The 27,561-nt window shown below is 51.3% G+C and overlaps 15 protein-coding genes across 15 annotated transcripts; 8 read left to right on the top strand and 7 right to left on the bottom strand.

The window, feature by feature from the left end:
• Positions 1–521: 521 nt before the first annotated feature.
• M430DRAFT_228511 (hypothetical protein) lies at positions 522–2,260 on the bottom strand. Its single transcript, XM_024864779.1, has one exon. The coding sequence runs from the start codon at positions 1,968–1,970 to the stop codon at positions 933–935; it is 1,038 nt and encodes a 345-aa protein (XP_024721305.1). The 5' UTR covers positions 1,971–2,260; the 3' UTR covers positions 522–932.
• Positions 2,261–2,470: 210 nt separating this feature from the next.
• On the bottom strand, positions 2,471–3,120 carry M430DRAFT_34442 (hypothetical protein). Its single transcript, XM_024866552.1, has one exon. It carries the CDS (start codon positions 2,928–2,930, stop codon positions 2,550–2,552), a length of 381 nt encoding a protein of 126 aa, XP_024721304.1. The 5' UTR covers positions 2,931–3,120; the 3' UTR covers positions 2,471–2,549.
• Positions 3,104–3,453, top strand: M430DRAFT_100877 (hypothetical protein; the record flags this gene model as incomplete). The annotated part of the gene is made up of 3 exons (XM_024860666.1): positions 3,104–3,208; positions 3,264–3,346; positions 3,399–3,453. 3 exons carry the CDS (start codon positions 3,104–3,106, stop codon positions 3,451–3,453), a joined length of 243 nt encoding a protein of 80 aa, XP_024721303.1.
• Positions 3,454–3,613: 160 nt separating this feature from the next.
• On the top strand, positions 3,614–4,631 carry M430DRAFT_138125 (hypothetical protein). Its single transcript, XM_024862554.1, has 3 exons — positions 3,614–3,794; positions 3,855–3,995; positions 4,115–4,631. Exons 1-3 carry the CDS (start codon positions 3,781–3,783, stop codon positions 4,575–4,577), a joined length of 618 nt encoding a protein of 205 aa, XP_024721302.1. The 5' UTR covers positions 3,614–3,780; the 3' UTR covers positions 4,578–4,631.
• Positions 4,632–4,923: 292 nt separating this feature from the next.
• On the bottom strand, positions 4,924–7,711 carry M430DRAFT_34441 (hypothetical protein). Its single transcript, XM_024866551.1, has one exon. The coding sequence runs from the start codon at positions 7,253–7,255 to the stop codon at positions 5,081–5,083; it is 2,175 nt and encodes a 724-aa protein (XP_024721301.1). The 5' UTR covers positions 7,256–7,711; the 3' UTR covers positions 4,924–5,080.
• Positions 7,712–9,645: 1,934 nt separating this feature from the next.
• Positions 9,646–10,281, top strand: M430DRAFT_18214 (hypothetical protein; the record flags this gene model as incomplete). The annotated part of the gene is made up of 1 exon (XM_024863818.1): positions 9,646–10,281. One exon carries the CDS (start codon positions 9,646–9,648, stop codon positions 10,279–10,281), a length of 636 nt encoding a protein of 211 aa, XP_024721300.1.
• A 120-nt stretch (positions 10,282–10,401) lies between these two features.
• M430DRAFT_228491 (hypothetical protein) lies at positions 10,402–10,909 on the top strand. Its single transcript, XM_024864778.1, has one exon. It carries the CDS (start codon positions 10,522–10,524, stop codon positions 10,777–10,779), a length of 258 nt encoding a protein of 85 aa, XP_024721299.1. The 5' UTR covers positions 10,402–10,521; the 3' UTR covers positions 10,780–10,909.
• Positions 10,910–11,039: 130 nt separating this feature from the next.
• On the bottom strand, positions 11,040–12,540 carry M430DRAFT_27123 (hypothetical protein; the record flags this gene model as incomplete). The annotated part of the gene is made up of 2 exons (XM_024865526.1): positions 11,040–12,155; positions 12,295–12,540. The coding sequence occupies 2 exons, from the start codon at positions 12,538–12,540 to the stop codon at positions 11,040–11,042; spliced, it is 1,362 nt and encodes a 453-aa protein (XP_024721298.1).
• A 407-nt stretch (positions 12,541–12,947) lies between these two features.
• On the top strand, positions 12,948–14,314 carry M430DRAFT_41392 (hypothetical protein). Its single transcript, XM_024867475.1, has 2 exons — positions 12,948–13,092; positions 13,178–14,314. Exon 2 carries the CDS (start codon positions 13,219–13,221, stop codon positions 13,984–13,986), a length of 768 nt encoding a protein of 255 aa, XP_024721297.1. The 5' UTR covers positions 12,948–13,092; positions 13,178–13,218; the 3' UTR covers positions 13,987–14,314.
• Positions 14,315–14,380: 66 nt separating this feature from the next.
• M430DRAFT_27121 (hypothetical protein) lies at positions 14,381–17,094 on the top strand (the record flags this gene model as incomplete). Its single annotated transcript, XM_024865524.1, has 7 exons — positions 14,381–14,640; positions 14,692–14,854; positions 14,907–15,077; positions 15,126–15,279; positions 15,333–16,629; positions 16,705–16,930; positions 17,005–17,094. 7 exons carry the CDS (start codon positions 14,381–14,383, stop codon positions 17,092–17,094), a joined length of 2,361 nt encoding a protein of 786 aa, XP_024721296.1.
• A 145-nt stretch (positions 17,095–17,239) lies between these two features.
• On the bottom strand, positions 17,240–18,117 carry M430DRAFT_41390 (hypothetical protein; the record flags this gene model as incomplete). The annotated part of the gene is made up of 2 exons (XM_024867474.1): positions 17,656–18,117; positions 17,240–17,505 (listed from the first exon to the last, which is right to left on the bottom strand). Exons 1-2 carry the CDS (start codon positions 18,053–18,055, stop codon positions 17,240–17,242), a joined length of 666 nt encoding a protein of 221 aa, XP_024721295.1. The 5' UTR covers positions 18,056–18,117.
• Positions 18,118–20,299: 2,182 nt separating this feature from the next.
• M430DRAFT_138116 (hypothetical protein) lies at positions 20,300–21,802 on the top strand (the record flags this gene model as incomplete). The annotated part of the gene is made up of 5 exons (XM_024862553.1): positions 20,300–20,475; positions 20,534–20,612; positions 20,671–20,727; positions 20,833–20,878; positions 21,000–21,802. The coding sequence occupies exons 1-5, from the start codon at positions 20,414–20,416 to the stop codon at positions 21,800–21,802; spliced, it is 1,047 nt and encodes a 348-aa protein (XP_024721294.1). The 5' UTR covers positions 20,300–20,413.
• A 195-nt stretch (positions 21,803–21,997) lies between these two features.
• Positions 21,998–22,969, bottom strand: M430DRAFT_100424 (hypothetical protein; the record flags this gene model as incomplete). Its single annotated transcript, XM_024860631.1, has 1 exon — positions 21,998–22,969. The coding sequence occupies one exon, from the start codon at positions 22,967–22,969 to the stop codon at positions 21,998–22,000; it is 972 nt and encodes a 323-aa protein (XP_024721293.1).
• A 490-nt stretch (positions 22,970–23,459) lies between these two features.
• M430DRAFT_27117 (hypothetical protein) lies at positions 23,460–25,027 on the bottom strand (the record flags this gene model as incomplete). Its single annotated transcript, XM_024865523.1, has 4 exons — positions 23,460–24,098; positions 24,202–24,305; positions 24,431–24,555; positions 24,819–25,027. 4 exons carry the CDS (start codon positions 25,025–25,027, stop codon positions 23,460–23,462), a joined length of 1,077 nt encoding a protein of 358 aa, XP_024721292.1.
• A 203-nt stretch (positions 25,028–25,230) lies between these two features.
• On the top strand, positions 25,231–26,715 carry M430DRAFT_100691 (hypothetical protein; the record flags this gene model as incomplete). Its single annotated transcript, XM_024860653.1, has 1 exon — positions 25,231–26,715. One exon carries the CDS (start codon positions 25,231–25,233, stop codon positions 26,713–26,715), a length of 1,485 nt encoding a protein of 494 aa, XP_024721291.1.
• Between the last annotated feature and the right edge of the window lie 846 nt (positions 26,716–27,561).

Genomic DNA, 27,561 nt, shown 5'->3' with positions numbered 1-27,561 from the left:
CATGAAGATATATTCAACTGTCTTCTATATCTTGTAGTGTCGTAGGGCACGACCATGGCGGGAATGCACGAGGTAAACCTGTACTTATTCGAGTTATTATACCACTCCATTCTTCTCCGCTCTCTTCAGGTTCCAGTTCGATAATTGATATGAAGAGACTGTTCCTTAGTTATTGATTGTCCCTGACATAGAGACTCACGTTCTAAAGGCCCCAGAACAACACACAAGTCATCGATACTCATATTCTTGCAGCAGCCCGTGTCCCTCCCAAGAAATCTTTGTAATCCAAGACCGAGCTATTCTAGATCCCCCCTGACCCCGCTTTCACTAGATGGCGGCGTTATCATGCCAATCACGATTTGGGATGGGAAGGGGAGAGGAGTCGAGAAAATGAACGGGGCATTTCCGAATTCATGATACTGTAGATTATCAACTTATCTAATAAATAATAGACGACGCGGACGACGCAAATCTGCCAGTATCTGTACGGAGCTAAGATTTAGCGATGTGCAGCTGTTTTAAGCTTATCTGAGTCTTGAGATGAGTGAGGAAGTGGAGTACGTGAGAAAGCGAGTATGAGAAGTCCAACTCTTTGGAAAAAGGAGTCCTCGCAAGGAGAGAGGAGGAAGAAGATGATTGATGTGACGAAGAAGGGTATCCTGAGATCTGCGCCTGAGATTTTGGGATAGAGATATATTTGGGGGATATAGTTTTCCAGCCAATTAGTGATGCAACTTGCAAGGAAGCAAATCAGGTACAATCTCGTACTATATGTACACTCTCAACATGTGGCGAATTAGTCGTAATATTCCAGAATAGCTCCAAAGATGGTTTGAAATAGCTTCGTCAAATTCCCATTCACCATAGGTATCGTATCATAGACTTGTCGTAAATTCCGATTTGCAACCCTCGATACATTATTGTCCAAGATCCTATTGTAGAGCTTCGAACCCTTGATGTAACCGTAGAGGGGGCAGAGGGGGCAAGGGCGTTGTATTCGACCCTCCAGTAGTTTGTCTCGGTCTGTCGTATTGCTCATTGTACTCGTTACTCCTCCCTTCAGATGATATTAAAGGAAGATTCGCCTCGGACTGTCCCTTATTCAAAAAACCCTTCACTGCCTCTACATCTGCCATCGCTCTACCTCCCCCACCTCCACCCCCATAGACTCCGGGAGCTATGGCCGTCCTCTGTAATTGCTGTCGTTTACGGGCCCTGCGTGCCAGCGCACTTGAGATAAACATCGAGATGGTGAACCCAATTATGCAGGCAGAGAAAACGGCAATGATCACGATGCCGGCCAGGGGGACGTGGTCGTCTCTTTGCATGCATATATCATGTCCTTCTGAGTCTTTCTGGCAGATAATTCCGGGTGCGCAGGTTGGGGAGGCTGTGATTGTCGAATGGCAGATGGTCTTTCCCACACTCACTGAGCAGTACGATGTCGTTATCATGGTTGTGGTGAAGCAGACTAGAGGTGTTGTTGTGCTGGCATCTCTCGTTAAGATCGCCGGGCTAGCACGCGACTGACTAGTTGTAGAGGATGCAGCTCTTAGGGAAATGGTCTGAGCGGTACGGGGTGATGATGGTTTTGGTGTTGTGTTCGCATCTATCCTTGAAGGGATAGACGCTGTTGATTCTGCTTTTCTTGTCTCGGTGATTATTGATTGGATCTCCCTCCGCCGCAGTTCCTGAATATCTGAATCTCCATATTCAGGGCATTTATCCTCAGACCAGGCAGCTCCCACCATGGCATCAGCCTCGTCGCATCCGCCAGCAACAAAGCAGTGCTGTATTCGATTAGATTGCCCAAGGCTGAGACTAGCGCCGAGACATTTCGAGATGGTATCCTTGTCGCCGCAAGGTCTTCCTGTAGCAAGTTCTTCGAGGTTTTTGTCTGAACACCCGTTTCCTGTAGCACAAACAAACACGGCTTTGGCAACCAAAAGGGCGATCAGGATGGATCGCATGGTGATCTGGAAATGAACGTGATAAAGAGATATTATGACCCCAACATTAAACACTGAAAAGACAGAAAGCGCGTACAGAGCTTTACCTTCAAGAGGGCTCAACGAGTGATGCCACTCCAGTGGGAGAATGGCGGGTTAAAAACCAAAAAGCCAGGGGTAGACCATCGGGTAAGCAAACAGAAGGATTTGGCACGCCCAGCTGCGGAAGAACAAGTAAAATCCAAAGAAATGAGCGTAAAGGCATGGTTGTACTCGCCTCCGAGGCTAATAAACAGTAAGATCATAAACCATGGGTTCAGATTCTGGTTCGGGTCTGGCCTTATCTTTTGACGCTCTTGATAGGCGGTAAAACGCCATTAAAAGCCAAGAATGCGGCGTAAAGTCGGGAGAGAACGCTCAGCCCTACCCCCTGTGCCCCTACAGAGTATTGCCCACTTTGAGATGTAGTACTACTACTATCAATCAATCAATTTCAGTAGGCCCGTTTTGCGGAGTCTTCTGAAAGCTTGAACCTGGACGGGCATAAGGCGGAAGATCTAGAAAGCTGCCAACGCGACGAGACAACGCGCGCTATGCGCATCAGAAGATATAGTAGTAGTAGCCCATGAAATGCATATGGAGTTTCTGGTGACTTGCAATCCACTTGGTACCAATAAAGTACGCGACGAAGCGCGGGCTGAGGGAGGGCGGAAAGGTTTCTGCAAAAGGGGTAACTTGTTGGTGGCTTGAGTTCAGGCACAGACAGCCCTTGGCAATCTGAGATAAGGGACGGGGTCCGTGCTGTTTAGAATTAATGAGTATCATGTTGGAGAGGAAGAGAATGTACATCGTAGGGATGAAGACGAAGGTAAAAGTGAAGATGGAGATGGGGAGGAGAGAAGAGATGTGGGGGAGAGAGAAGGGAGAAACACGCAACGGAGACCACCTCTTGGGCAGCACGTGATCGACATACGTCACCATTACCTACAAGGCAACACACAAAAGCAAGGCGGGCTCAACGTCTCTATATATCCATCTTCAAAATCGTCAGATCTTCCCTTTTCATGTTCATAAGAACAATACGAAAACAGACAATCCAAAAACGCATTTCACCGTATCAATACAAGCCTTTCAACACCAAGCAGATATTCAACATGCCTCTTATCGACCCCGTAACCACCTCTCTTGGCGGCGACCCGACAAAGGAATGGCAGAACAAATTAGTTGGCAAGAAACTAGGTGATGCCCATGATGAGATTGTAAGTTTGAGATCCTCTGATGAATCTCTCCTTTAGTTTACTGAGCCTTGCCCAGACTTTCGCAAAGAATGATCTCCCAGAACATACTCGGGTCATCGAACCAGGAATGATGGTTACAAAAGACTTCAACCCAAGGCGGTGAGCAGGACTGATATCAAGCCATCCGGGATAGAGTGACTGATCTTCGTAGGCTGAATGTGCATCTGGCTGAGGACGGGACGGTGACCCATGTTAATCATCAGTAACGGCGAGGATGGAGAACGAATGAATGAAATACGTTGACCTCTTGAGTTCCTGATATCCTGACCTCGTGAATATGCAAGCCCCTCTTTCTGCTTGACGTCCTCTCTCTTGATTCATCCAGAATCCATTGTCAAAGAAGATAAATATCACCCTTTCCAAAACCTCAGAATCACATGACCATGCCACTCTAATTCCCGTCGTTATTGGTCTTCCCGCGCACCCGTATCGCGGGGTAGAATTCCACATCCAACCTTTCAAGGCACGATACTTGATACTCCACACACCACCATCCTCTCTACATCGCAAGATACCCCACGACTACAATCAAGATGTTCAAGAAAGAGTAAGAGGCCTTCTCAATTCCACTGCCGTTCTGTGTCCAGAGGCTAACGGCAAACCACAGTATCTCCCCCGGCTCGAAATCAAAAGTCAAGTCCTCCATCCAGCGAGCCCTCAGAACACAACTCGTAACCACGTACCCCCTCCTGGCACCACATATCGATGAGATAATACCAAAGAAGGAGCAATTAGATGCCATGAAGATGTACGTCTCTGCGCTCTCTCTTACCATTCCCAACGAATACTTTCCTCTCCCTCGCCACCCCTCCCCCATCCCCCTCTTCATTAATACACATACCCATACTTACAATTCGCACGATGAAGACCCGACCGCGTAACGCTGTACCTCATCGGTCCCACCCCTCTTTTCTACCAACACATGACCGACGCGCTCCTTCCGCACCTAAAACTGGTGCATCGGTTCCCGACCTGCTTCCCCTCTATACGCATCGACCGCGGCGCGATCCGCTTCGTGTTATCCGGGGCGACGTTAATGGCGCCTGGACTGACGTCGGCCGGGGGTCGGCTACCGAGCGGGAATCCGGAAGAGCAGGGAGTTTATGGCGAGGCGAAGGTTTCGGAGGGCGAGGAGCGCGAGGGCTGGTATGGTGGGCGAGAATTGGAGGCGGGCGAGCCGGTCGTGATTTGTGCCGAGGGGAAGGAGGAGGCGTGTGCGGTGGGCTTATTGGCCATGGGTACGAAGGAGGTCAAGGAGAAGGGGAAGGGACCGGTGGTTGAGGATGCGCATTACTTGGGCGATGGGCTTTGGAGGTTGGCTACAGAGTAATTGGCGCGGGTCGCGGGGATTTGGGAGGAGTGGTGGGTTAGATACTTTAGAGCATTGTGAATGGCCGGGAGGGCAGAGCTTGGAGTAGGAATAATAGCTCTGATGCTCTATGGTGCGGTAGGTGTCTCCCCAGACCTTGCAACTTGTGTCTTCGCCGGGCTGAAATGCCAAAGTTCACTCCCAAACCAGTAAACGAACTACAACACTACCACTCCTCTCTCAACAACACGATATATACCTCTCTCCTCCCCCCTTCAATCCACAACTAAAATCTCTGACTCAATTCTCAAGCCCTCTCAGGAAACTGGCTCTCTGTACTCAGATCTACAGCCTCATATAAAGCCTTAAATTCAGCAGCAGGACGACAGTTCACATTTAGCATTTGCAAGCCTATCGCCATATCCCTCGTTTGAGTACTAAAAGTGCTATAATACATCCAGATATCCAACTACATCACGAAAAAGTATTTTATATATACACGGATTCTCCCCCCTCCTTGCCCACTAAAAGAATTTCTCCAGCGCAATCTCCCTCCACCTTCCACGCTCCGTATGGGACCACTTCTCCTTCGAACTCCCGCTCTTGCCCGACCGGCCACGGTTCCAGCCTCCCGTGCATCCATCACGGGAGTGTGTCTCCGCCGCGCCGTCCAGCAACCCACCCGGGCCATCCACCGTCACCAGCGCCTGGTCCGCGCCATCGATATCCGGCTTCAGGCTGTAGGTGATGCGGCTCTGGACCATGCCTATGAAGCCGCCGGCTGTCTGGCGCTCCACGAGCAGCCCCCACTCGTTCCAGATGATGATGTGGAACTGGGGTGTTGTCTGCGCGGCGTCGATGCGCTGCTGGGCGGTGCGGCGCGCGGCCAGGAGACTGGTCCCTGGTTCGGCGGAACGGTCGTTGCATATTGGTGAGTCCATTTTCAGGGAGAAGGTGGAGCGGGTCGGGGATTTGAGGAAGCTGGAGCCGGAGTAGTTGTGGCCGAGAGAGAACGTTGACCAGGTAGGGGAAGGTAGGCTGGAACTTGACAAGACGTGGCTAGGCGCCGCGCTGCTGCCGCCTTTGTCACGATGTCGATCGCCAGGAAGCTCGATCTTCTCTCTTGGTTTGCAGAGCTTCTGTAATGTCCCCTCGGAATCTGTGGGTGCACGGATGGTTCGTAGGGATGGAAACCCGGAATACAGGATCGACTTCGCGAGAATATCCGTGGCTTCCTCATCGCTTGGATTTGTAATCTCCCAATGTAGGTATTCGAGACTTGGGGATGCGAGATATGGATGCAGGTAGATGTCGGTACCAACCGGCAGACCAGGTGATGAAGCTTGTGAAAGAGTGAAACGTGTCATGCTTTTGAGATATGAGAACAATCGTGCGAGCACGGGAAGTGAGACATCTGGAAGAGATATCAATGAGAGTGATGTCAAGGTATTACTACCAGGCGAACATGCATAAGCCGACAGTCCATTAGCGGTGATGCCAGAAAGATTTTCAAGTCGCAGTGACTTGAGAGGCGGAAGGGAGGTTAGGGTTGAGTCGTTAAAAGCTGGAGTTGGAAAAGAGGAAACATGTAAATTCTCAAGTGATGGAAGAAGATTGCATACGTCGGCAAACAGTAGGGAGTCGATGTTCCCACCTGGATTACAGTGGAGGAAGAGGGTTTTAAGGTGTGTCCAATTTGAATGGTAGGTCAGGAAGTCGACGCACTGCTCTGGAAGAAGACGAGCTGGTGCCATGATAGAAGGAAAATATTGGGCATCGTCCGTGGATGTGTATCGATGCTGACGTTGAGAAGGACTTGAGCTTATTACCCACACCGCCTCCTTTAGTTTTTGTCTTGTTGATAAAGCATGGACAAGACGGGAGAACGTGTGGTTGTATGCTGGATAGAAGCCTGGCAGACGTTCCAGATTTGGGCATGCCATTATCACAGAGGCAACCAGATCGAGATACTCTTCCTGCTCCTTCTTTCCTTTGGCTCCATCCGGCATTGATGGCACTTTCAATGATTTGACGTATTCCGCAAGCTCTGGCCGAGCGCGTAAAGTCCGCCTGAGAAGCTTGAGCCTAACCCCGTACTTTATCTTAAACTTCCTGGTGTGGTGGACCGAATCAACACCGTTTAGTTGAATATCCTCGTACAGCATACACCTCGCAGCACACCACCATTTCCGCGAGGACAGACCCAAGTTGGCTAAATCCCTCATCCAGCAAGTGGCACAGCTCGTACTGCCCACTGCCAAGTGCGACTTCTTCAACTCTCCCAGTATAACCAGCAATATCTCTTCCGGCAACCTTTTGAAGCTCTCTCCGGGTGCCCTTGGTATTTGAAGCATCATCCCGAAGTCTCGGGTGACTGGACTTGATGGAGCCCTAGATAATCTCTGTGGTGTGATCAACGTGCTCCTTTCTATACCACCTGCCCCATGCCTGCGCACAGGAACGATAGGCTCCGTGAATGAACGCTTTCCGTCTTTATATAGAGTATGAGGGGTCGATGTCGGCGACACGAAGGACACACTTCCGGCGTCGGCATCGAACAATGAAGAGTCCTCGCTCGTCCGACTGGATTCGTAGTCGACTGAAGAGCTGGTGCTCAGAGGACTTTTGTATCTCGATTCGAAGCTGGATTGAGAGCTTGCGGATGACACCGGACGAGGAGACGATCGAGGACGCTCCATCTTGCTTCCTCCTTTCGGCGAAAATGGAAATGCAGATGTGTATATGGGATACGAGGTAGAGGACCCTGTGGTTTTGATCTCGGATAGGTAATAATTGGGTCTGAGGCTGTCGGATTGCCGGGTCTTGAATATCCGCTTCTTCCTGGCCCGGTTCAACACCTGTCCTCGCTGCTACTCCAGACTATCCAGCGTCCGGGAATCGTGTCGTAGAGAAGGTTGCAGACTCCGTAGTTGTAGACAGAGCAAAGAGAAACGGTGGAAGAGCAAAGCCAGGACCTCCAAAGCCCCTACACGCCATTTCGTCAGCCAGGCCTAAAAACGAACATCGCTATCTTAAGGTCCCCTGGCTGGGGGAAAGGCTCCACACAAGAAGCCCTGATCAGCGTTCACGTCCCTCTTGCGTGCCCTGCGCATCCTCGAGTGGTCCTAAGAGGTTAGTGCTGTTGCGGTAAAAAGAGGCCATCGCTGGGCGTCGTCGTATCAGGAGGTTTAGGGCCGTTGTGAAATTACGCTGTCTTGGAGGCGAAGGCTGGGGATCAGCGTGTGAACCACTCGATGCGCCGCATGTTCCTTACTATGCTGCACACGGCATATTCTCCGACCGTTCGTTTTGACTATCAAACTGTCACTGTGAGGGCCCCCCGTCATGCGGGAGAGCCAGTTCAGTGTTCATACCGCCTTATACGCCTCTTACCGCCATAAATCGATCGACCTCTCCCTGCTCAAGAGGCTGGAGTGCTGCGCTTTGTCGGTCTCGAGGCGCAAGAAGGGCGCAGGAGAATTCCTGAGGGATCAATGATTACTATTTCTTGGTTCTCGTGAACGGGCGCAGGCACTGGAGGTGATTCTTCTCTTCTTGGATTTTGCCTTTATTTTACTTGATTTTTATCTGATTTGTGGTCTTTGTTTCGGATTTGGATGTTGGACTTGGACTTGTATTTTCCGCTCTCTGCAAATCCTCGCTGGCGGGCTGCCTCGTCTCATGCCTCCTCCCATTGGTCAAAAATGCACGGGATCATAAAGGGCTCGACAACCTCCAACCTCCAACACAAGATCGCATACCGAACGGGCCATCCAATTGTAGTGCTTCAGATCTATTCGAGGCTGTGTACCACTGGACAGAAGGCGTTCAACGTGAAGCTGACAAGGAGACCACGAATCCACGGGTTGTCAGGAATCCAATCACACCAATAGCTTTGTGTCTCGTCATCAGTCCCGTTAAAACGTCAGACGCTGCGTCCTTGATTCTAGGAGTGAGGCTTCAGGACAAAAAGAATATATTCTCCTGAAGGAACGATGTTCCGAAGCTGCCTGGGTTTCTGTCATGCTGGCCAGAATGTTCAGACCTTTATTAGTAAGAGAGGCCACAAACGCCTCGAAGCAAGGCTTCGCATAAAGTATGAAGTTTACGCAATGCTTTCACAATTCTTGGGCTCATATTTCACTGAGAAACGGATTATCGAGATCCCAATAAGTATAATATTTACGCTCAAATCATTGCGTTTGTCTCTTCACTGTCATATCGTCACTTAGGATAGTGTTCACCAGGACCAAGAGACGGTCTGGTTCAAATGAAGCAATAAGACAAATCTCTATAATTGTCTTACAGAAGTGCTGCTGGGACCCTTGCCTGGCTACTACCGAAAGAATTCGAGCCTTACTGAAGGTAAGGTAGACCAAGGTCTGTGGGAAAGAGGACCTTGCCTATTCTCTTATCCAATGCCAGTCTGCTTTCCTTTCATTTACCCTCAATCACTGATGCAGGCCCATCTTGACGTTTGATGATCTGTCACTAAGTGCACATGTTGCTGCTACCCTTTGTTGAGATAATATCATCGTCTGCAAAAGGCCTTAGTTGATACATTCAGTTGGGTAAGACTAGGAATACCGAAGCTGCGTTTGTTCCCGCCTTCCCAAGATATCTTGTTCGATGCGCTTGCTCTCTTTGATCAATTGATCCAAAGTACATTTTGTTCAGAATTCAGCCTTATCGCATATTGCACCTTGGTGCCTATTCACTTTTGTTTTTTCAAGATATGCGAACGTGGTAAGCTTCGCAAGCCTATTTTCGATCTATCTTGGACTGCTTTTTATCGACCAGTACATCAGACTGTCTACTCCTTCCCTTAGCCCTTACCTTGTCAGTACGAGCAGCAGGAAAGAAACAACAAACAACAAGGAGTTCCGTTCGATCGATCGTCACCGTCAAATCTGTAGCGACCAGCAAGATCTCTTCGCCCAGCAGAGATACAACCCAACTCCACTGCTCATCGGCTTACGATCTGTACACAACAACACAACAAAGCTTCCGCCATTCCCTGGCCTCCCGATTATCAACTCTAAGTAGCCTTCCCAAACAATCACTATAGCGTGCTATCAAAGTCGGCAAAATGTATTCTGCGACACTCTCACGGCTCCTCGTGCTACTCTGCTTGTTTGTCGCCTTCCCAATCTCCTCCTCCTCCCTTACACCAAACCAAAAGCCACTGAGCGAGACCGACTACCATAATTACCTTACGCAATTCCACGATCTCAACTCCCAGGTCTCAATCCGAATGACACAATATAACATAGCCATGACAATACACATGGGAATCATCGCAACCACACTCTCATCTCTTTCAGAAACAGTGGATGCGTTACTATATCATCCGTTAGCCTTCGGGGACCTACTACACGACATGACCAAGGAGACGAGAGAGAAATTAGTCAAAAGCCTCTACCAGTTTCTGAACGACACTGCCATACAGGTGACGGCCGAGATGGAGGCAGGGTTCCCTATTATCGCACAACATCTGGATGCCATCGAGACCGAGTCCCAGAACTTAGATGCCTTCCTGGAAACTATCGAGCACGAGTTTATAAGGCTGAGGGATTCTCTTCTGCAGCATGATCTCATGGTTGATCCTGCAGCTGTCCTAGAGAAGAGGAAGAGCAAGAACAGCGCTATTGATATAAGCAGAGAACGAGAAGAAACAATCAGATGTAGCATCCCTCCTCTACTTCTTACATCACGCACCGACTGACTGTGTCCTTACTAGCTGCGTAACGCTTCTGAGACCCCTCCCGAAGTCCTTTTCCCACCTCATCTATAGATGTCCTCTACAGTACCAACCAGCTAGCTAGCTACAGATGTCTAGAAGCAACATCACACTACCCAATCTCTAGGCTCTGACTCTTATCTCCTCTTCGAACTCCGCCACTTGTCTGAACCACTGGACTTAGCCAATCACACCCTATCAGCTCGTGTCTAAAATCCAGCGGTCATGAGCCCCAGCACACTTTTACGTTACTGTCGCTATCTCAGACTTGCGCGTCACCCATTTATGCACAGAGGATTCCCTTCCTTTCTTTTCTCCCCTCTTTTTGCTCTTTCTCTTTCATGGTCGATTATTTACGCTATGGCGCAGCATGTGGGAAAGATAATGGGTATGAATATGGAGGTAATGGATGGATCGACGCGAGCAGCAGATAGAGGACACCGGTTACAAATTGTACATACGACCATGCCAGCGACAGAGTAGGATAGCATACTCTGCATTCATGAATTGAATCTTGATGATCCTTTCCCAATCCTTTCCCTACCCCCAATTTATCAGCTTTTGCAGAGATCGTACAATACATGTATGTACCTCCTATTCCAGGACGCCAGCCATTCATTTTAATACATAAGTGTCTTGAATCATTCATCTCTAGGATGAAAGGTTGAACCCCGAACGCCGCGCTGTAAATCATATATCCTGCGTGGTCTTTGCTCCATCTATTTCCGACGCGTAATCTGTGCCTATTCTTCTAGTTCTCCCTCCTCGCCTTCTTCTGTGGGCTCTGAGGTCAGGATAGTCGCCACAGTTGTATCTACATCATCAGTGCTAGGCGCCTTCTTCTTCGCAGGTGGTTCTTCTGCGTCTTCAATTTCCTTGCGTTTAGAGCTGGCTTTCGCCAGTTCGGGAGCAGTCGGGTTTGCAGTCGGGAGAAGCTCTGCCATTCCATTGGAATGACCATTATCCCCGTGTGTCGCTGGGTCATTAGCTGCTTCTTTAAGAGCCGCGTCCGACGACCCAGATTCATCCGCGGCTTTGGACGACGTGCCGGCAGCGGTTGCTGGGGCTGAGATTTCGGGAACACCATGAACCTGGGGTGATTCTGGTTTAGCGTTCCCGTTTGGTTGCGTTGAAGGTTCGGCAGGGGTTTTGTTGCCATTCAACACAGCGGCTGAATTTTCGGAACCATTAGCGTGCTCGATATTTCCATTCTGCGAACGTTGAGAAGGTGCGATCTCCCCTGGGCTCGGTATATCCTGGCTAGAGGAACTGTTCCTAGCCCTCGTCCTTTCAAGATCCTCCTCATTGCCAATCGAGGATGGAGATTGCGCGTAAGGGTTATCGCTTCTCTTCAGCGGATTTTCCGTGTAGAACTCATATATGATTCCAACGGCCTTGATTATTAAATCTGGTTTTCCACCTAATCGCTCCCACCACGCCTGTCCATTCTCAGCATCCGGAATCCTTTCTCCAGTGAATTTGGCGGCGAAGTAGAGTGCTGCTATCGCGATATCTTTGGGAGACATAGCCAGACATAGCATTGTCAAGCAACTGTCATTTAAGAAAGCCCACGCCACATTTCTAAGCTGTTTATTGTCTTCAATTCGCAGTTTCTGTAGAAAACTGTAAAGGAAGCTGTACGGCGATTGAAGGACGACATCGAAGGTAAGGTATTCGAGCATGAGCTCCTCGTAGAGAAGAATGTTGTCACGCCATCGCCAGTATTCTTTCGATTGCTCATCAATTATGAGAGATGCATTCTTTTGAGCGACTTTCGCAACGGCGATGACTATTTCCTTAGTTTTGCGGCAGTTTTCTTCTGTCTTAGTTGCAAGGAAGAGGGACGTGGCCGCGATATTCTGTTCCAGATATTCAAACGTCAGTAAATCTGCGCAAAAGCATGAGCTTCAAAATCTGCTCGGGATCTCGAGCAAGTAGGTTTTGCGGTTCTGGCTTGAGCTGGAAGGGGAGTAATGGAGAAGAGATGGGTGGACATACATAATGGTGCAGGCCGCCTTTTTCGGGCACCATGCTTGCGCGCATATAGAAACGATGGAAGAATACGCTGGCAGTTGCAAGGGTAAGCTGCGGCAACTTGAGAAGAATGCCCGCTTGGAAGATGAAGTTCACGCCCTTTGCTCTGCGGCATCTCTCTTCTGCAATGGGTAGTCCGTCAAGGACGGAGGGTGTGCTGACAAGTTCGGCATCAGTAAAGAGCCACTGGTTTGAGGCTTCGGACGCCATGCCGATGGTATGTTCGTGCTTTGCTTGAATATGAGGCCTTCGGGGTGGTGAACTTCGAGCTGAAAGTCGGGGCGGGGAAGGTACCGCAGGTGGTATGTAGTTGTTCCTTGCTATGGTGTTGGATGGGGAATGTGATCGTGGAACGTTTGACGGTACATCTGAAGGTATTTGGAGTTGAGTTGGTGGATATCGCTCAACAGTTGTCATTGATGGCGCCAAGAGGGTTAACAATGGTAAAAATGTTGATTGTGACGGCGCTGAAGAATGGAAGCAGTTGCTATTGTCGACAGTTGAGCCGCATTCAATGGTGAATTTATCCACGCTAGTGGATCTGGCTATTGACACACCCGAACCTCGGGCGCGACAAAGCTGACCTTCCAAACCCCCTCTCTCCAGACGACGCCAAACAATCGCACATCAAGTACATTTCGAGCTCGAAGTCTCGCCACGAGGGTACTCAGATACGACGAGCGTCCCTTTGCTGATAGGAAACCAACCCTACGCCGGATTCCTGGAATCCCGCATTGGCTGCAAGTGCAAAGCTCGACCGAGGTGGGCTCTTTTCCCGTTTCCTCTCCAGAAGCGCGTGTGTTGTTTCATCAAGTATATGTTCTGAATCCATCTTTGAGCTAGCAAGGCCGGGCCCCCTTACTTGCAACCCATCCCGCCAGTCGCACCATGGCCAACTCTATAGCCACGTTTACGCTGTTTTCGTCTCTACCGAAAGAGCTGCGGCTCCAGATATGGGCGCTGGCTCTGGAACCATGCGTTATTACCTTGCATCGCAATACTGATCGAAATAGAGGACGGTATTACTTCCCATTCAATGCAGTTACTATCAAGATACCCTTGTTTATGACATTAACGACCTGCCACCCTTCTCTCGATGTGATTCAACGCGTATGCGCCGAATCAAAGCTCTTTTGCCGACGACGATACATGGAGTTGGGAGTTTGGGACATCCGAAAGAATTGTTTAGGCACGCATTATGATCCAAACCGTGATGTGGTCTACTTCTCTCATCATATCAATCCTTTGGTTCTGCAGGACTTTGCGGCCCAATACCCGGTGGAGACAAGTTGCATGGAGACCATCGCTCTGCCTGGGAGGATATCATCAACAGTGTTTTCTAGGACTGACGTTCTTGCGACTCTGCATGTTTTCGAAAAATTGAAGGAGGTGATAATCGTTTTGGGCAATGTTACTCGGGGCCATGGCCATTTTTATGAGCCGGGTCAGAGAGAGAGTTGGCTTGGAGGTGATCAAAAGCCAGTTTGGACCCTCCCGGATGATGCGGAGAGGGTTCTTGAACGGATCAAGAGGGAAAAGTGGCCTGATTGGAAACCCCCGATTGTCACCGTTGTGGCTTCCCAAGAAGATATTTTGAGCAGGAAAGTTATTGCCCAGATCTCGGGTATTGCCATTGAGTCTCTCCCGAGCCGTTAAACCTAGATCTGTGCCTGGAGCCTTGGTGGAGCATAGATGGGCGGCATACCTTGCTTATTTATCGAGATTGAGCCATTTTCTTGATATGCCTGGTGCTTTGATAACTTTTAGCAAGTACTTTTCGCAGTCTCTGTAAGGGAAATATGGCTGCAGGAGGAACAAGGGAAGAGAACGGTTCGTTGGTGTTGAGGGAGAATATAATTCATCTGATCAGCGGCCAGCACCATCCCGGGATTGAATACTATTAATAGCGCCATCGTACCCCGTACTCCATGCTCCGCATCCCGCGTCGCCCGCCTTATCTCTTAAGATGATAAGACGGCAACTCTTCGTGCCGTCCTGTAAAATAGTTGAATGACTCTTGTCTGCAAAGTTCGACAGACATTATACAACAATGGCATCTCTCAATAAAGTTTGGCTAACAGCCTCTGCTTGCGTCGCGTTTCTTTTCTTTGCATTCTTTGCCTCGGTTCCCTTGGGTCAGACTGTCAAGTTGGTTCTCTTCAGGTCGCCGCCGATCTTCGACACCAACCAAATCCAAGCTTCCAGGCAGAATATCTGGGCTGATTTGAGTGAAAATGAAACTGACGAAGTCTTGAATTTCTTATACTCAAAGTCGGGTCTGAACCTGACTGAAACCTCGCAAGCTACACAGTGGGCACCGATTTAAATGCTTGTTTGTATTATTGGCTGACAAGATGCCAGCCGCAGCAACCGTTTAATGCTCATAGAGGCATTGAAGCCTAATAAAACAGATGCCCTGGCATATATCAATGGCACCTCTGGCCCTCCAGAACGGTGGGCACGGGTTATTGTAGTCGAAGGTGAAGGTGCACCCGGAGACGTTGAGCAGGCTGTTTACTACATGGTATTTTTGCCAGTTTGGTTGTCTGGCAAATTCTGGTTGACGCATCCAACAGGTTGGCCCATTACCGCCGAGTGAGAATACTAAGGCGCTACCATTAGAGTTCTGCTACAACTCAGACAGGAATTATATCGCCAGTCCAGTTCCATCTCCGACGCTTCTTAATGAATGGGTTCTCTCCTCTCTTGGCAATAACTCGGATGTCGTGCGGAGATTGCTATCAGATGTATGTGCATATCTTCTCTTGTGAACTATCTCGCTGATTAAAGTTCAGGAAGCCGGCTCGATTGATCCATTGACTCTGAATGCTACAGGCAGGGCTTCCTTTACAGAAAATGGAACTTTTAGTCTCTGGTTACAATTTCGCCAACCGGGTGGCAAGTCAAGTGCCTCCTCACTACTGCCACAAGGTCTTTACGTCAAAATCGGTGAGCTTACTCTGGCCACATCCGACGTTGAAATCATACTGATTATTCTCCAGAGATCCCCACAGTAAATCCCTCAACTTGGAGGATGTTGCAGTGGTACTACAACAACATCCTCTACGACTCCATATATGATCTTAAGGGGGCAATGAAATCCCCTGGATTTGAAATATGCCCACTCAATCGAGACGGTGATTGGACTGATACGGTAGATTTGACAAAAGGAGATCCTGGAAGACAGAAACCTCCACCTTTGATGGTGCAGCCTCAGGGCTCAAGATTCTCTGTAGACAAGCAGCAGAATTTCTTTAGCTGGATGGGTTTTGAGTTCTTCATTTCAACCTCAGCGGATACTGGAGTAACTCTACACGACATTCGATTCAACGGAGATAGTGTCATCTATGAACTCGGCCTTCAAGAGGCATTATCCCACTATGCAGGAGATGACCCAGCTCAAGGTGGCTTGGAGTTTCTAGATACTGTTTTCTTAATGGGTTTGAGAACGTTCGAGCTTGTGCCAGGGTACGACTGCCCTGCCTATGCGACCTTCATCTCCACAACTTTCAACCAACAAGGGTCATCGATAACTATTCCAAACAGCATCTGTATTTTTGAATATACAGCTGATTACCCTCTGCAACGCCACACCGCGGACTCCCAAGTCTCTGTCTCGAGAAATACCTACCTTGTTGTCAGATCTGTGTCAACGGTGGGCAACTATGACTACACGATCGAGTACATATTTTATCTTGATGGATCAATTGAAGTTAAATATCGCGCAAGTGGTTATATCTTTGGCGCCTTTTGGCCTTCCAAGGGGGAGAAGAAGAATGAGTACGGATACAGGGTTCACGATGCAGTTGCAACTAGTATGCACGACCACGTGCTAAATTTCAAGGCCGACCTCGATGTTGACGGGACTTCCAACACGCTCACGCGAGTTGCAATTGAACCTGTCTCACTTGAATACCCTTGGGATGACAAACAAACGACGCCTCGAAATACCATGCATCTCGTACAACATCCTGTCGATATGGAGGCCGGAATCGACTGGCCACGTAACTCGGGGGAGATGTACATTGTCACCAGCGAAAACTCGACAAATATCTGGGGCGAGAAGAGAGGATATCGCATCCAGCCGGGCACAGGAATGGGCACGCCAATGCATCTCTCAATCCTAAACTCAACGTCATTAGGGAAATCGGCCGAGTGGTCGTCTCGCGATCTTTGGGTGGTGAAGCAGAAAGACACGGAGCCCAGGAGCGCCAGCCATCTGAATTACTTCGATCCTTTGCATCCGCTAGTCGACTTTAGTAAATTTCTCGATGATGAAGAGATTCTGCAGGAAGATTTGTAAGGATTTGCATCTTCTTGGCTGTGCTTGGACATCTCAGGAACTCGAGGGAATAATACTGATTCTTGGTCTAGGGTTATATATTTCAACATAGGCTCTCACCACGTCCCTAATTCGGGGGATATTCCAAATACGCTGATGCACACAGCTTCCTCATCAGTAATGTTCACACCATTCAACTTCCATGATAGGGATCCAAGTCGCCGTTCAGCCCAGGGCGTCAAGCTCGATTTAGAAGCCGATGGTACGAAGCCGGAATACTTTGGAGGGAGAAATGAGAAGAGTGTCCAGCTGAAAGCAGTGAGTAGACGACTTTTGTTGCAGTGCAGGCATGATATAAGGAGGAAAGCTAATTCAATGACTTGTAATTCTAGACTGATATGGAGCCGGATTTGTCAAAATATGGCCATGAGGCCATCGGATGGGCAAACGTGAGTTGGTTTGATGTGTTGGTGGGCCGTTGAAATCGATGCTCGAACGACATTTGGCTCATCAGGTACATACTGATTGATCCCTTAATCCACCATACCGTGAACAGTCTCACCCCTTCCAACACCTTTACAAACTCCGCGTCTTGACATAAATCTCGCTTGCCTAATGTCATCCAAACTATGCTGTCCCAGAGCTAGATTCAGCAGGGAGCCTTACCATCCAAGCTCGACTATAGAGCCCCTCACCTCCATACTTCCCCAAATCAATGTCATATTTCTCTTTAACCACCCACCCATTCTTCTCATACGCCTTCACACCCTGCGGCGTACTCGTGATCCAGACTTTGGCTTGCAGCTCATCCGCTTTCCGCTTACCCCATTCCAGAAGCAGGGAGCCGATGCCTTGGCGCTGATACTCTGGCAGCACGAAGCAGAACGAGAGCACTGACCCTGCGTTAACTTCTGCCTTCACTCCCGAATTATCGAAGATGGAAATGATAGGGGAATCAAAAACTCACTAAATTGGAAAAGAATACAAGCAGGATATTTTCAAATAGAGCGGAGAGCAAAAAGAGAAAAAAAAGGGCGGATTACCCAAGTCTTTCCCCCCATCCACATCCCTCTCCTTCGCCCCACTGAGCCCCTCCATCTTCTCACCCAACAGTCTCAAATTCACACCTTCCAACTTCATCCCCCCTCCCTCCTTCTTTTGCTCTTTCTTCTTCCCCCCATCTCCTTTCATCCCCAGCAGTGTCCACGTCGCGAACCCCAAGATCTTCCCGTCAGAATCGACCGCGACGTACGTAACTCTATCCTCTCGCTGCAGCGGCGTGAACAACCCATTAACAGCGAGTTGTTCATGCATCTCATCCCCTGCAGAACCCCAGATCAGGGGGTATGCGGTGTCAGTGCTAGAGAAGGCGCGGGTCATTATGTGGGCGAGGGTAGGTGTGTCAGCGGGGAGTGCCAGACGGGTTGTCATTGAGGGGGCCATTTTGGGATATTTGAATTAAAAAAAGGGGGGGAAGCGAGGAGATGGAGATAGGGGGGAGCTTGGGAAGGGGGTTTTATAGATGTCTTCTTTTAACTTTAGCTGGGGACTGAGGGATGGTATTTACGTGGGATATATACTGCAGTAGGGAAAGTCTCTTCTCTTGGTATACTTGGCTGGTAAGCACTGGTCCTTATGCGGAAGGTGGGCAGTGGTGTGGTGTAGAGTCATTTCACGTGCTGCTTGTGCACGTGCCTGCAGTTAGTACTTATCAGGTATGCCTCAGTAGGCTGATAAAAAAAATATAAAAACCCATAGCAAGGCAACAAAAAGGTGCAGGAAACATGAGGGGGGTATAGCGAAATAAAAGAAAATAGAAAATGTCAAAAATGCAAAAGGTTAATTTTCTTGTGGTCACTACGAGGGTCGAACTCGCGACCTTGGCGTTATTAGCACCACGCTCTAACCAACTGAGCTAAGCGACCAGGTCTTGTACTGATTGTTGTACTGGAGTTCCAAAATCAGTAGAGAAAGGGAGATGGAATAATATGCTAAAAAAAGATCTACTAAAGAATTAAGAAATGAAAATATAACGAAGGCAGGAGAGGATTTCTCTGACGCAGGCTAAAGGCTAGAGATTTAATGGAATCTATCTATATGTTTGGAACACAATCTCATCAGGCGTCCCCTTTTGGCTCCCACCTTCCACGTGACCTTGAAATAGATGGCCAAAACGACTACATATCCGCTCCCTTAAACACTTCTTGCTAGTCTACCTCTTGAAACCATCACCTCTTAGTAATATAAGACCGACAGAATCATTTGTATCAGTGTCGGAAAGGTACAAAAGTGTTCAGGGGACGGGGTCACATGGTGCTCATTCCTGACTGCAGTCATCTGTAAGATAGCATGGCCTAGATGGATCCCCAGCCTGCTCCACTCCCCATCAAAAACGTGGGTAAATGACAGTGCGACGCTTGGTTCTGGGTCTCATCAGATGTCTGGCCAGGCCTTAGCTGTCAAAATCTTTTACCAGGAAGTCCACGTGGTGACGAGTCCATGTCACCCCGGTCGGTGTTCCTGAAACGCGAGTATGGAGAAACGCGGGTGGGGAACACGCAGCCTTGCACTTTCGAAACATTTTCGGTCGATGTTCTAGAACTGCAAACGATGCTCTAGAACTGATGCCTCCAAATTTGAAGCTCTAAAGTCGAAACAATTAGCTTGTGGCCCTGTGGAAGGTAGGTAGGTACAGCTACGCCGTCCTTGTCCTTGAATCCATGACTTCAAAGACTTGGGCTCACAGGCACCTGAGAACCTCTAGACGAGGTTATGAGCAACTGCCAGAATGCGATGATGAATCCAATCGACGAATTCAATCGACGACATCAATCGATGAATTCCATCGGTTGAATCCAGGAAACCAAGGGAATGGATAAGAACATAACACATCGAGGTGTTCCTCGCAGCCTTCAACAAAAACGCAAGTAGACCTTTTTTTATCATGACTGCAGCCAATGTCAGCGGCAGTCCAAATTTCTGTCGTTGTGCTTGATACCTTCATTACTCTTCTCAGCATGGATTTTTATCTGGCTTTGCTTTCGGCACCTGGAGAGGGAAGGCAAAGGAGAATTGGGCTTGGTGAGTTCTTGGGGCTGTTCTTGGGGCTTGTCAATGTTCAATTGATCATGGAACCGTCCCTCTCCACTGTATTGCGCATGTGAACAAATTCGAAGTTGTTTTAATGCCTTGTTTTAAGAATGACGAGACTTCCAGTGCAGAGGACGATTTGGGAAGTTCTAGGGCCTCTTCAGGTTATAGCTAAAGGTCGAAGGGGTTCTAATGTAGTTGCCTCAGGCATGACAGAACCTTGGCATCACATCTGAAGATATACTCGATCGAATGTTCTCGATCCAATTGTATAGAAGAATCACAGGAGGAGGCCCCTCGCTCCTAAAAATCCCGGGACTTTATGCCTGATTTACCACCTACGACGGAAAGCCGGACTCGATATATACCCCTCGAATGTCCAGATTTTCAGTACCGAATCAACCTCCTCCCTCTCTCGAGGAACCTCGGGCAGTTTCTACCCTTCATTCCATGCAAGCGTTTTCCCCTAGTTCAGTGTGATAGATACGCAAGGTCGACAGAAGCTACGTGGATCAGATCAGCGGAATTGTCCAGATCCTACATCCTACATGATGAACGATGATACTACAGCACATGTGAAATCGAACGTTCGAGTAGTTTTTCTGGCAAGTCAAGCGAGGGAACGACTGCTCGGGTATTGACATCTCTTCATTCGTCCAACCCCAACATCTCTCCTAAGGATGCTTGATATCCCCGCGAAAACAACCCGCGATGTACTCCATCGTAGATCCCGACGAAGATGAGCGCTCCTCACCATCCTCATTAGACATCCAGTGCGTTTGCCCCTCTTCTGCCTCCCCACCTTGATCAACCAAGCTAAGCCGCTCCAAGCCCGCTCAAACTCTTCGACATTGCGAAATCTGAAGGGAGGCCTCTATTCGCCGCTGCTCCCATGGTGAGATACAGCAAGGTGCGCTCTCCTTCCCTTTCCGGGCCAATCCTTGCGGCAGATGCTGAGATTTCTATAGCTGGCATTCCGGGAAACTGTTGCGGAATACGGCGTGGATCTGACATGGACGCCTATGGTATGTGAAGTGCGGCACTTTACTCTCCCTTCCCCTTCCTCCCCGTCTTCTATCTACCGGAGCAAGGGAGTAGTTGGCTGATCTCTATCTATTACACGGCAAAAGATTCTCGCAAAGGAGTTCAACCGCAGTGCCGTAGCACGTGACAGCGGTATGCCCGCCCCGCACCCCTCATACCCCGCCCCCTATTCCACCCCTCCCGTGCGCTTCCCGGGATTCCCTACATTAGGAGCAAACAACCCAGCTAACACGAAACCACCACGGCATCTCAGATTTCACCACCTCACCCACCGCACCCCCGACGATCGCCCAACTCGGCGCCAACTGCCCCCTCGAGGTCGCTCGCGCCACCACCCTCCTCGCTCCTCACGTCAATGGCGTCGATCTCAACTGCGGCTGTCCGCAATCGTGGGCGTGCGCCGACTCCCTCGGCGCCGCGCTGATGCAGCAGCCCGAACGAGTCGTCTCCATGGTGCGTGCCGCTCAGCGCGCGCTCCACGACGCCGGTTACGGCGGGCGACGCAGCGTGAGCGTCAAGATGCGCGTGCTGGCGGACCCGCGGCGCACGGCGGACTTCGTGCGGGCGGTCGAGGACGCCGGGGCGGATTTCCTCACGGTTCATGGGCGGACGCGCAGTACGCGGTCGAGCCAGCCGGTGGACGTGCAGGCCATCAAGCTGGCGGCGGAGCACGCGACGAGGATGCCCGTGCTGGCGAACGGGGATGTGTTCACGCGGCGGGATGCGGAGGAGCGGGCGCGGGAGACGGGGACGGATGGGGTGATGGCGGCGAGGGGCCTCCTGGAGAACCCGGCGCTGTTCCGGGGCGATGAGGGCTGTCCGTGGGAGGCAGTGGAGAGCTTCATGGCGAAGGTGGTGAAGCGACCGATCCCATTCAAGCTGGTGGTGCATCACCTGACGGAGATGTGTGGGAGTGATAGAGCGGGCGGCACCGGAGGGGTGGGGAAGGGACCGCTACTGAATAAGGAGGAGAGGATGGGGCTGGTGGGCTGTGGGAGCATGCTGGAGCTGATGGACTTCTTGGATAGTGTGAGGACGCTCAGGAGACTCGAATGAAATGCGGTGAACGAAGGCGAAATGCGGCGTGAAATGTTTACGAGACAACTTCTTTTTTGATTTCTTTGATTTCTTACGACCGAGCGACGAGGGCTACCTGCCAACATCTGCCCGCCGGCTTTTTGGACATCTCCATCCGCCATTGCTCTAGGAAGACGATTTTACCCCGCTTCAGCTAGCTAGCTACCCACTTATCTATGCCTCCTCAGGCCACACATTGTATCCGAAGGTGTCCTTCATGTTCACGAACCTACTGTTCCGCCCCTCCGCAACCTTGTTCACGGCCTCGAACTCCTCGTCAGTCAGGGTGATCAGCTCCGCATTGCTCTTGATACGGCCCGGGTTGCTGCTCTTCGGCACCACGGCGTATCCTCTCTTGATGCCCCAGGCGATCAGGACCTGCGCCAGGGTCACGCCCTTCTTCTTCGCGATGGCGTTCAGCTCAGGGTTTGTCGATACCTTCTCGCCCGTGCCAGGAACCTGGTCCTGGGAACCAAGCGGCGAGTAAGCGACCAGCACAATGTTTTTGGAGGCACAGTACTCGACGAGCTCTTTCTGAGGGAGGAAGGGATGGATCTCGATCTGGTTGATGGCGGGCTTGATCTTGGCGTATGACAGCAGAGACTCCAGGCCCTTCTTGGTCCAGTTGGACACGCCAATTGACTTCGCCTGGCCGGCCTCGTATGCCGCCTCCATGGCCCGCCATGTAGGCTCCGGGTTGTTGGTCAACTCATGATCAATGACGTATTTCCCATCAGGACCGATCTTTACGGTGTAGTCGTCGTTCTTCTCGGCGGCAATGGGCCAGTGCACGAGGAAGGCATCGACGTAGGGGGTCTGCAGGCGCTCGAGCGAGCTCTTGATGCTCCAGGCAACGTCCTCGGGCTTGTGCAGGTGGTTCCAGACCTTGGTGGTGATGAAGAGGTCCTCGCGGGTGACGGAGGGATTGGCAGCCATGAACTCGCGGATGCCGGAGCCGACCTCGTCCTCGTTCTGGTAGAACCAGGCACAGTCGAGATGGCGGTATCCGGCATTCAGCGCAGCGACGACAGCGACGTGGGTCTCGCCCTTGCTGCCCTCGTTGGCGAAGGTGCCGAAGCCCAGGGCGGGCATCTTGCGGCCATTGTTGAGGGTGAGGAGGGGGCCGGTGACAGCGGGGGCGGCCATGTTGGGGGAAGTGAAAGTGTAGATGAAGGATTGGGAAGATGGGGAAGAAAGGTCTCTTGCAACGATGTGAAGCTGTGTTGGGTGTGGTGTTTTGAAGACGATGACGCGGGGCTGTTGAGATTCGTTTGGAGGGGCAGAGTTGATGGGTGGGGTTGGATGGGTTGGGGGAAGGGGGGAAGGCAACAAGGCAGCAAGTCGCACACACACACACACAGCCATTTATCAAGCGAGCACCCTCTCGCTCGCCACGACATCGGAACGTCGCATAGCGGGATTGCCCGACTCCTGTGATCGACTCGGGGAACCTGCTGTATCCAGCAACGCCCAGCCGGGCAGGACTCCAGGAGCGACGTGGACGGAGGAGGATCAGATTACGGAGCACTGCAGGGCACGCCGAGTTGCGTCGTGTAGTGCGACGCAGCGAAGGTAACGTGTGGACGGTACGTCGGTACGGCGTGCGGGATGCATAACACCGTTACGGGCGGGCATATTACGGGCCACGACTACTGCTGCGCGGTGACGCCGTGCACGCATATTTCGCTCCTGGGGGACCCGCCGCGTGGGGCGCATCGCTTATTCGCTTCCCGTTAGCGCGGGCTGGGCATCTGCGCGTTGCGGCATCTGGTGAGGCGTGTTCCTGAAGTGGGCAAGCCGGGCCGGCAAAGGTCTGCAGCTGGTGGGGCACTGGGGGCACAAGTGGGGCCCGCTGGGCTGCACCACGTCGGCAGCATCTGTGGGCGGGTGGGCTTGGTGGCGCACCGTGGGCTCCTGGTTCGTGCGGTGCCGGATGCGGCATAGGCGTCAGGCTAAGGCGCCGAGGGGTGGGCGTGACGTCATAATGGGGCTCGAGTGGCCTTAGCCGGGGGCTGCCTGACTCCTGAGGCTCCCGCACCGGGGCGGGAGTTGCAGCTCGTTGCAGCGAGTGGCACGGCGTCACGGCGGTCCCTGCGCTGGCGGCTGGAGGTGGCTTCACGCCTTTGGGACCGGCGATGATGGCGGTTCCCACATGGTTCGACGGCATCGTTTCGCTTCTACCGCATCTCATCTCGCTCTGACTCTCCGAATCTCTCAGAGGCTTTCTCGACAAAACTGCGCTTCCGTTTCCGTTTCCGTTTCCGTTTCCGTCTATCTGTCCTGTTTCCCACGGTCAGCTTTCCGAGAGAGAGAGAGACAATAGGACCATCCTGACAGATCCCCCCCCGTCCCGCCCATTCCGCCTGGGAAACAATTACCCGCTTTGCCCCGTCCAGGGAATCCACCTCGGCGGCACGATGATGGTATCGCACCGGCCAGTGGCCATGGCGTGTGTCGATCCTGCGATGCGATGTTTCTTGCCCTGTGAGATTATTGTGCCAGCAAATACTACTACTAGGACTACTTGCAACGGGACCCGGACTCTCTCTCGTGCGCCGCCGCGTGGTTTCCCGTTCCGTCGATTCGATTGAAGCTGTTACTACTTACTACTCGGACAGTAACTCGATGGACGCCCCTTCCGGATCCGCTTTTGATAGCGGGCCCCGCCAAAACCGCTCTGATCCTCCAATCTCTCACTTATCCGCTCTCTCCTCTCCAGAGTACCTATAGTCCTATAGGGAGTTCTCTAATAAATCAACAGTGCTAATTCTAATTGCCTCAGGCCTCCCCCCACACATAATGCACACGCCAATGACGCCCCATCGCCCCATCGCGCCTTCCTTCCCAACTGCTGTCCTATCCTCCACACCCCCCTTCCTTCCTCAGGTATCCAAGGTATCCGTATCCTCCTCTCTTGTTCCTTCCCTCCTTGAATCCCTTCGCGCCTTCCCCTTCCCTCCTGCACATTCTCTAGCCTGGTTTCATGTCATCTCACTGCGCCCACCCCCGCCGTCCCTGGGAAATATATATACGATCCGGCCGCCGCGCTTGTCCAACGCCGGTCTCACTTTGTTCTTCCCTCTTCCCTGACCTCTCTTGGCCCTTCGACATCATCGTCATCTCATCTTCCCCCGCCACCTCGTCACTGTTCTCTCTCGCTTCTCGCTTCTCAGTCTCGCACTCTCTCTCTCTCACTCCTTCCATCTTCATCTACATCTTCATATCACTACTCCAGCTACTCCTCCTCCATCGCCATCCTCCTCCTCGGTTGCCTCCTCTCTTTCACATATATACTTTTTATATACGTCTGGGACGGCCTCCTCATCTCCCTCCCCTCACGAACTATCGAGACCTCTGACGAAATCCAATTGACCCCCCCCCAACGACAATCCCCCCCGATCTCCAACATGCCCGCCTACGAAGATAAAGATCAAGCGGCCGATTCCTCCGATAAGGTGCAGGCAGCCACCGCCAATGGAGGCTCTGCCCCCAAGCACTCCAATCCCACCCTGGCTGTGCCGGGTGCCGACGATGAAGGCCCAATCGAAGTGCCCGCCTCGCGATCCTCCATCGCCGAGAGCGAGCATCTCATGCACTCTCTGAGCATGTCTCCCTCGCAGGTCGAGCGACGGAGTTCCAGAAACAGCTTCGGGGCTTCCCTCCCCATCCCCCGATCAAGACGCCAGTCGCGCCAGTCGCGCCTCTCCTCCGTCACCCTGGCAGATGGCCGCCCCGCGAGACCTGGGATGCCGGCCATCCAGCCCAGCCGGGAGATCCTTTCGTCCCAGGTCCAGGACATGTCGGCTGTCAAGACGAGCGCCGCCAAGGACATGGCCTTTGCCTTCGACATTGATGGTGTCCTCGTCCACGGTGACCGCCTGATCCCCGAAGGCCGCCGCGCCCTCGAGATCCTGAACGGGGACAATGAGCTCGGCATCAAGATCCCCCACATCTTCCTCACCAACGGATCCGGCAAGCCAGAAGCGGCTCGCTGCGCCCAGCTCTCCAAGATCCTCGGCTCGCCCATCTCCACCGAGCAGTTCATCCAGTCGCACACCCCCATGTCTGCGCTGGCTGAGTACTACGACACTGTCCTGGTCGTCGGTGGCGAGAAGTACCAGTGCCGCGAGGTCGCCAAGCAGTACGGCTTCAAGGATATCGTCGTGCCCAACGACATCTACGCCTGGGACCCCACCATCTCCCCCCTGAAGGAGTTCTTCACCGCCGAGCAACGCGCCACGTCCAACCCCCGCGACTTCCACAAGGTCAAGATCGATGCCATCCTGGTCTTCTCCGACTCGCGTGACTACGCCACTGATCTCCAGATCATCATGGATCTCCTCCAGTCCGAGAATGGTGTCCTCGGCACGCGCGCCAAGGATCCCGTCTCGCAGCGCATCCCCATCTACTTCTCCCAGGGAGATCTCCTCTGCCCTACCGAGCACCCCTTCCCCCGTATGTCGCAGGGAACCTTCAGGATCGCCCTCGAGGCCATCTACAAGCAGATTACCGGGGTGGAGCTGGAGCGTGTCGTCTATGGCAAGCCCGAGTTGGCAACATACAAGTATGCTGATGAGGTGATGGCCTCGTGGATGGAGGTGATCCACAATGACGAGCGCCTGCCCAAGAATATCTACATGATCGGTGACAACCCGCAATCCGACATCATCGGAGGGAACATGTACGGCTGGAATACCTGCCTGGTCCGCACTGGTGTGTACCAAGGCGAGGGCAACGACAAGGAGAACCCAGCCAGCTTTGGCGTGTTCAACAATGTGCTGGAGGCGGTGCAGGCCGCTCTGAGAAAGGAGCTAGGTGACGATTTCAAGTTTAACTGGAGCGATTCGATGAACCCTGTCACTGGACAGTACTCGGTGTCAGCGATTGAATAAGCGGCTGCACATACACGAATTTCTTTTGAATCTGAGATAGAAGGATCAGGATTGGATAGATGGATAGATGATGGACAGCTATAGATGCGAGGTGCTTTCATATTCATGGGTCTGGAGTTAGTATACCAATGCTCAGGAATGAGCGAGAAATAGCTCTAGATGAGCTCGATGAATTGATTTACGGTTACCAGAATTGTGTCGTGTGTCTGTTGTGCGTCGTGCGTCGTGCGTCTACCGAAGTGCAGCCGTTGGTACCTTGACTCCTGAGGTACCTTAGCGAGATATTGCCGAGTGCGGTGTCAGGGGAAGTCACGTGTGCTGCATGGTGGTCCATTGTCCAGAGCATTCCCCTATTGTCTCAGCTTTGGCTTCAGAACAAGCAAGAGCTGTTCAGTCAACTCCCTAGAGAATAGATGGGTAAGGTAGGATTTTGATATCTCTATCACATGACCGGGCCACCCCCCTATCGCGTTGAGGAGAAGAAGTAAAGAAGGTATAGTACCTCAAGGTAAGATGGTTGTTCACATACATATTCACCAAACCGAGCAGCAGATCTCCAAATCTCCAAAAATCTCTCAACAAAAATCTCTCAACAACAAAAATTCTAATATCAAACAAACAAAACATATCGTGAGAGAGAGAGTGTGTGTGTGTCTCGATTTGACCTGAGCTTTGGTCTTCGCTCTCCTCTCTCTCTCTGCTGTATTGGGTGGGTTTTTGCTGTCTCTGTCTGGATCAAGAAAGCTAGAACGGATGAACAAACAACGTTATATATGAAGGGGTTTCGTTCGTTCTACTTCTCTGGATCATCTTTCTTGATAGTAAATAATCCAGGGGGAAGGGGGG

This window comes from Amorphotheca resinae (genome assembly GCF_003019875.1).
Source record: "Amorphotheca resinae ATCC 22711 unplaced genomic scaffold M430scaffold_5, whole genome shotgun sequence".
Taxonomy (NCBI): Eukaryota; Fungi; Ascomycota; class Leotiomycetes; order Helotiales; family Amorphothecaceae; genus Amorphotheca; species Amorphotheca resinae.
Note: the sequence above shows the minus strand (reverse complement) of the source record. Positions and strands in the feature narration are given on the sequence as shown.